General features: G+C 45.7%; 2 protein-coding genes across 2 annotated transcripts in view; one reads left to right on the top strand and one right to left on the bottom strand.

Annotated features, from left to right (window-relative positions):
- Positions 1 to 294: 294 nt before the first annotated feature.
- On the top strand, positions 295 to 2,549 carry gemin6 (gem (nuclear organelle) associated protein 6). Its single transcript, XM_030051986.1, is given in 3 exon segments — positions 295 to 672; positions 1,968 to 2,031; positions 2,033 to 2,549. Coding segments are annotated over 3 exon segments (501 nt in total). The 5' UTR covers positions 295 to 538; the 3' UTR covers positions 2,336 to 2,549.
- A 3,169-nt stretch (positions 2,550 to 5,718) lies between these two features.
- sos1 (son of sevenless homolog 1 (Drosophila)) overlaps positions 5,719 to 7,233 on the bottom strand; it is a 49,427-nt gene continuing 47,912 nt past the window's right edge. The window contains exon 22 of the mRNA XM_030068811.1: positions 5,719 to 7,224. Within this exon, the coding sequence (XP_029924671.1) occupies positions 6,763 to 7,224 (462 nt within the window). The 3' untranslated portion in view covers positions 5,719 to 6,762. The remainder of the gene's footprint in view (positions 7,225 to 7,233) is intronic.

The following is a 7,233-nucleotide window of genomic DNA, read 5'->3' as shown; positions in this document are numbered from 1 at the left end:
TTACCGCCCCCTTCCGGATTCAGGCGGCACTGCCGTCACGCATCACCCGCACCTGTCCCCGCACTTCACTGCACCTGGCTTTAACCTGTCCGGGTCAGTCCAGTCACTCATGTATTCACTAATATAAACAATATAAACTGTTAACCCGCGCTGGACACGCCCGTCACGAGCTTTTTAAAGCACCGGAAGCTGAGCGAACTGACTTCATTTCTGTCAAAAACACAGAGACAAGGCGGCCAAGAAAATCCACAAGAAGTGACCAGAAACCAGCGAGAAATTGTTAAAAAAAAAAAAAAAAAGAAAAAAAAGAAAGAAAGAAAAAAGAAAAAGAAAGAAAGAAAGAAAATGACCAAACAAGTTACTATTATGGTCCACTCTGCGTCAAATGTGACGAAGAAGAAGCGGAATGTTTATGAGGTGCTGTGTTTCGCGTCGGAGGGTTTCACGGTGACACCGGCAGCTGCAGGCACGCGGGCCGCTGGCTGACTCTCAGCTGCTCACACACACGCACACACACACACACACACACACACTGAGGATGAAGAGCAGGTGGCCTCTGTTAGGTCCGCTGGACTGGCAGCACTACGTCAACAAGGAAGTGAAGGTGAAGGCGCGCGAGCAGCAGCAGCAGCACCGGGGCTGGCTGCTCACCGTGGACCCGGTGTCCGCCAGGTAAACCGGTACTCTACTACACTGTACTGTACTGCAATCTACTGTACTACACTATACTACTCTGTACTGCACTGTACTGCTCTGTACTGCACTGTACTGCTCTGTACTGCACTGCACTGTACTGCACTATACTGCACTGTACTGTACTGCACTGTACTGCACTGTACTGCTCTGTACTGCACTGTACTACACTGTACTGCTCTGTACTGCTCTGTACTGCACTGTACTGCACTGTACTGCTCTGTACTGCTCTGTACTGCACTGTACTGCACTGTACTGCACTGTACTACACTACACTACACTGTACTGCTCTGTACTGCTCTGTAATACACTATACTGCACTGCACGATACTGTACTGTACGATACTGCACTTTAGTCCAGTCATTTTATGAAAAAACCGAGGACAAACTGCAAGAGAAGCAAACTCAACTGATTCTGTATCCTCAGTTTGTCCTGAGTGAGGGAAAAAAAGTCCCAAGGAATCCCATTGGTGGAAAGTTTTGAAAATCACCTATTTATGAGCACATATTACCAAAAAACACTGTTTTTAACACACAGGGGAAAGGGGTTCAAAATTTGACTTTCAGATATCACTATAAAAATTCACAAGATGATTACACACACAAAGACAAGATTAAATTAAATTAAAAAGTTACTATATATATAGTAACTTTTTAATTCACTGTTTAAATATCTGTTCTGGCATTTATTCCTTATATTCCTTATTAGCGCATATCAAATCAGATCATGTGTGATATGCATGTGTAAACAAGTTTTTTTAAATAATTCAAAAAACTTGTAATTGACTTTTTTTCTTGTCTTTGTGTGTGTAATCAACTTGTGAATTTTTATAGTGATATCTGACAGTAAAATGTTGAACCCCTTTCCCCTGTGTGTTAAAAACAGTGTTTTTTGGTCATATGTGGTCATAAATAGGTGATTTTCAAAACTTTCCACCAATGGGATTTCTTGGGACTTTTTTCCCTCACTCAGGACAAACTGAGGATACAAAATCAGTTGAGTTTGCTTCTCTTGCAATTTGTCCTCGGTTGACCCCAATTTTGGCCTAAAATTACTGGACTACTGTACCACCAACAGTAGGTACTGTGTCCGCCAGCCGGCGTCCTGTGTGATGCTGCTGGCGGTCCTGTCAGTGCTGCAGGCCCCGTGTCTCTCTCCTCACCTGTCCCATGTCTCTCTCCTCACCTGTCCCGTGTCTCTCTCCTCACCTGTCCCGGGTCTCTCTCCTCACCTGTCCCGTGTCTCTCTCCTCACCTGTCCCTGTCCTCTGCAGCGTGGTCCTGCTGAGTTTCGGCGAGGCGGGCGGGGCCTCGGTGCGGGTGGTGATGGGTCACGCGGGTGGAGGAGGTGGAGGTGCTGCGGGAGGCGGACGAGCGCACGGCGGAGCTGCTGCGCTCCGCCTTCCTGCCCCGGCGGAGCAGGAGCTTCGGGCCGGAGGAGCTGCGGCGGCGCAGGGAGAGCGCCCGCCGCTGGCTGGAGAGGAACCGGGTGCCGGTGCAGGAGGACGGCGAGGCGCTGAGGGTCGCCGGCGTGCTGACGGTGGAGCCGCCGTACGGCCCCGAGGACTGCAGCGGCTCCAACGAGATCATCCTGTCCCGAGTCCAGAGGCTGCTGCAGGGAAACCCCGAGGACGACGCCTGACACCAACTTTAATGATCCAGCTGGAGAACTGGAGGGTGACTGTGTTGATCTGTAAAAGCATCTGTGATTGGAGGAAGTCTGGCCTCCGCTGACCAATCAGAGCACAGCAGGGATGAAGGGCACGGGGTCACGTGGTGTTCAGAACTCATAACCCGCTTGGTTTATTTTGTTGTTTTTCTACGGCACTTTGGAATAAAAAAGCACTGATGATGAAGCTTGTTGGGTCTTTTCTTCCCTCCTCTTCATCACCCTGCCCCTCCCTCCTCCTCCTCCTCCTCTTCATCACCCTGCCCCTCCCCCCTCCTCCTCCTCCTCCTCCTCCTCCTCCTCCTCAGCAGCAGGAGAGACAGGAAGTGGAGGCTGTTTCATAGACTGATATAGATGTTCATTCAGTAAGTTTCATGTCGACGTGACACATAAATGGATGAAACCTTTTCCCAGAGCTGAAGCCAAATCCGTCCACTCTGATGGATTTGGAACATTTTTGCTCTTATTTGAATTTAGACGGCAACACAAAGCCACTAAAATGTCCAGTTCATATCTGGAAAAAACTCCTTAACGAGATCTTACATGCTCACTATACATGCTGCCACTCGGTGACATCATCAGAGAGCACAATGTATGTTTTCATAGTTATGCGGACGACACACAACTGTATATTTCTGCCGAACCAAATGATGCTACAGCGATAAACTCCATCACTACCTGTCTCATGGCAGTGAACAAATGGATGAGCGATAACTTCTTAAAGCTAAATGAAGACAGAACAGAGATCCTGTTAGTTGGCCCCAAAACAAAAAGAGAGATGCTGTCCATTAACTTGGGGAAACTGGCTCCCAGGATTAAATCTGAGGTTACAAGTCTTGGCATTGTATTGGATCCAGATCTTAGTTTCAAGTCTCACATTAACAAGGTGACGAAGACATCATTCTTCCACCTTAGAAACCTCGCTAACGTGCGACCATTTATAAATCATAAAGATGCTGAAAAACTAATACATGCTTTTATCTCAAGCAGACTTGATGACTGTAACGTACTTTTTACCGGCCTCCCAAAGAAAACTACTGACAGACTTCAGCTCATCCAAAACTCTGCTGCTCGCTTATTAACCAGAACCAGGAAGAGAGAGCATGTTAGTCTGGTCTTAGCTGCCCTACACTGGCTCCCTGTAACATTTAGAGTTGACTTTAAGGTTCTCCTACTTGTATATAAAGCTCTTCATGGGCTGGGACCGAGCTACATTGCCAACTCCCTTATTCGCTCTGCACCCCAAAGAACACTGCGATCGTCTGCTGCTTATTGGTTCCCTACAACAGTCGAAAGAAAATTGGGGATGCCGCCTTTATTCCTTACGCCCCTAAGCTTTGGAACACACGACCTTTAGACATCAGGGAAGCCAGCTTACTAGACATCTTTAAAAGAAGATTAAAGACCCACCTTTTCACTCTAGCCTTTAACTAGCTCCTGTTTTATTCCACACTGTTGTCTTTTATTGTTTTATTTGCATGTTTTGTTTTATTTCAAATTTTATTTCAATTTTTAGCCTTTTCTTTTTAATTCCACCCTGTGCTGTGTTTTATTCTTTTTAATGTTTTATTTAATGTGTTTTCAAATGTTCTTCTTTTTATTGTGAAGCACTTTGAGCTGCAATTCTTGTATGAAAGGTGCTATACAAATAAAGTTTTATTATTATCATTATTATTATTATCTTAATTTCACTGAATAGACGGTAAAAGGTAGAAAATGAAGGTGTGTTTCATGAACGACTGAAAGGGCACCAGTGGTATTCAATTAAAATAAAACTGAGGAACTAATGACTTTTCCTGTTGAGAGGCTAAATAAAGGATCTGTTATCATCACGTTCATGAGACTGCAGGAGCATTCAGCTTCAGTATTAATTCATTTGTGCACAAAACCTCTTTTTAAGAATATGTGGCAGGTTCTGTTTATCACTGTTTCTGTTCAGTGTGATTAGAGTCACACTGCAGGAGGAGGCAGTGAGGTCAGAGGTCAAAGGTCAGCTGCAGCTATGAGATGCAGAGCTGTGTGTATGTGTGTGTGTGTGTGTGTGTGTCCTGTCTGTGGCTTGGTACGCTCAGGTGTTTGATTTTCATGACTTGCCAGTGGTTTCACAGTGTAATCCAGTGTAATCCAGTGTAATCTGGAAACCCTGATCATCACCAACAAATTCACTGTAGTTTCCTGCAGAGCCTGAACGCCTCAGAAAGCTTCTTCACTGATCCCACCTGAAACCTGCGTCCTTTAAAAGCTCCAGGCTCTTATTTAGATTTTTGTTGCGGCAGCGTCCCTCTGCCTTATTCACCCGTCATATTTCTGCTGAGTCATGCACTGATTTAAGGTTATAAGGCTCATGGCAGGGAGGAAAAAATAAATGATGGACCCTGAGTGAGAGGAGGTTGTATTCAGAGAAAAAAAAAACTTTTTTATATATAGTTTAGTATAGTTTTGTATAGTATAATTTATTTGGCAGATTTTTTTTTTCTGAGATTCAAGTGGTCAATTTACTGAAAAAAAACTTGGATATTCTCTGAGATTAAAGTGGTAAATTTACAAGCACATAAATTCACAAATTTATGAGAAAACAAAACATGAAAATTCTGAGATTATAAAGTCGCAAATTTGTGAGAAAAAAAACTGGGAAAACTAGTTTGTCTTCTAAGGGATTTAGTTTGTGTGTGTACATATATACACACATTTATACATATATATACACACACTGAAAAACTTCATAAATGTGTTTTTTCATAAATTTGCCACTTTAATCTCAGAATCTCAGAGTTTTTTCAACACAAATTTGTGACTTTATAAATTCAAACATTTTGAGTTTCTCTCTCATAATTAAGAGTTCAGGTGCCTTCCACCTGCTGTATTCTCTCTTTCACCAGAGTGGACATAAGATAGGTGGTAACCGAGCAGTGTAACACACCATCATGACTAAGACTATTCCAGAAATATGCTGTTTTTTTTTTGTTTTTTTTTGTTTTCTTCTTCCTTGTATTGCTGTTTTTTTCTTTTTTCTTTTTTCCCCTTTGTGTCCTGTTTTTTGTTTTTTAGTTTTTTTTTTGTCTTGTCCTGTATGTACACAGAAGATTTCAGTAAAAATATTATAGAGTAGAATAATTAATAGTTCGTTTCGCACAAATTTACCACTGTAATCTCAAAGAATACTCGAGTTTTATTTACTTGTAAATTCACAAATTTACTCTCGGAAATTCTACGTTTTTTTCTCGGAATATTACGAACAGCAGGCTGACCTGAGGAAGCAAATGTCACAATATGATCCCTGTGTGTGTGTGTGTGTGTGTGTGTGTTTGTGTGTGTGTGTGTGTGAGGAAGGACGAGTCAGGTCAAAGTCAGCGTTCTTCATACTTGAGAGGCATTTTAATGGCAGGTGAAAAGAGAAATGTTGAGACTCGGACACATTCAGACGCAGCCTGAACGGGACGGGGTGGTTGTTCCCACGGCGCTCCGTCCAGCCCACAGTGGTAGAAACACGTTTATTCCCTTGTTTAAAGAAGGCAATCATCATCATCATCATCTTGTTTTTTTTTTTTTGTTTTTTCTTGTTTTTTTTTGTTTCTTTTTACACGTTCATTGGCAAACAGAGAGGGAATCAGAAGAGAAAAGCACTAACAATCACTTGTGTTGGTTGGTTTGACTGTTGAAAAGTACCTCTTTGGTGTGGTAGGGTACCTGAAGGCGTCGTGGTACTCTGTCGACTACTGGCACGTGAACACCTCAGACCCACAGACCCGACTACATTACCCACAGTTCCATCTTTTACCCAGGATTCCCCAGTCCCTTTTCCAACAGGAGGAGGAGGTTTGGACCCGCCGACCTTCTGGACTCGTCCAGGTCCGATCCCGACCGACAGAAAAACCACCGACTGAGGATGAAATCAGCTGACGACCACAGAGACACACACACACGCGCGCGCACGCACACACGCGCACACACACACACACACACACACACACATTCACACACACAGACAGACTCTCCTGTTGTTGGAGATGAGATTGACAATCATCTTTCATACAAGTTTTTCTTTTTCCATATAAGGGCACATGATTTTTTTTTTTTTTTTCCAGTCCAGGTTGGATCAGAACCTCCTGATTGGTCGGTTTCTTTGTTTTCTCACAACGTCCACGTTATTTTATTATTATTATTATTTCTTCTTCTTCTTCTTTTTTCTTTTCTTTTCTTAGTTTTTTTTTTTTTTTTACATCCATCCATTTTGTACAGTTTTGTTGGTTTCGTTCTGGTCCAATCGGCTGTAGTGTTAGCTTGTTTAGCTCCGCCCCTTCTGGGCAATGTCCGCTCTGTTGCCCCGCCCCCTCCCGCCCCCTCGCCTCAGGGAGTCCAATCTGCTGCTCTGCCCCTTTTAACAAGTCCAGGCTGTCCAATCAGAGCGCGGGGGGCGTGTCCAGCAGGGGGGCGTGGCTGAGCGACTCCCTCTTGTAGGTTTTGGGAGGCAGTTTGGGGACGCCGTGTCGGGGCGGCACGGGGGGGCCGTCCGGGAGGAGGGGCGGGGAGGGCGGGGGCAGCTTCCTGGCCCCGGGGGAGGGGGTGGGGGTCATGGGGGGAGGAGGCGGAGGAGGCGAGGAGGAGGAGGCGGAGCAGGGCGGGGCGATGGCGGAGGGGGTGGAGGGGGGGAAGAAGGCCTGGGCCAGCAGGTCGCAGCGGGGGCGGCCCTGCGGCGGCGGCAGCAGGTGCAGCGGCGAGCTGAGCGGCTCGCGGGGGGGCAGGGAGGGGGGGCTGTCGGGGGGCGAGGAGGACGACAGCGACGAGGAGTAACGAGGGGGGAGGAGCTTGGCGGTGGGCTGGCGGGGGGGCACGGCGGGGGGGCTGTCCAGCTTCGACATCATCTGAGGAGG

This window comes from Myripristis murdjan, chromosome 1 (genome assembly GCF_902150065.1).
Source record: "Myripristis murdjan chromosome 1, fMyrMur1.1, whole genome shotgun sequence".
Classification (NCBI taxonomy): domain Eukaryota; kingdom Metazoa; phylum Chordata; class Actinopteri; order Holocentriformes; family Holocentridae; genus Myripristis; species Myripristis murdjan.
This window is presented reverse-complemented; position numbering and strand designations above follow the sequence as displayed.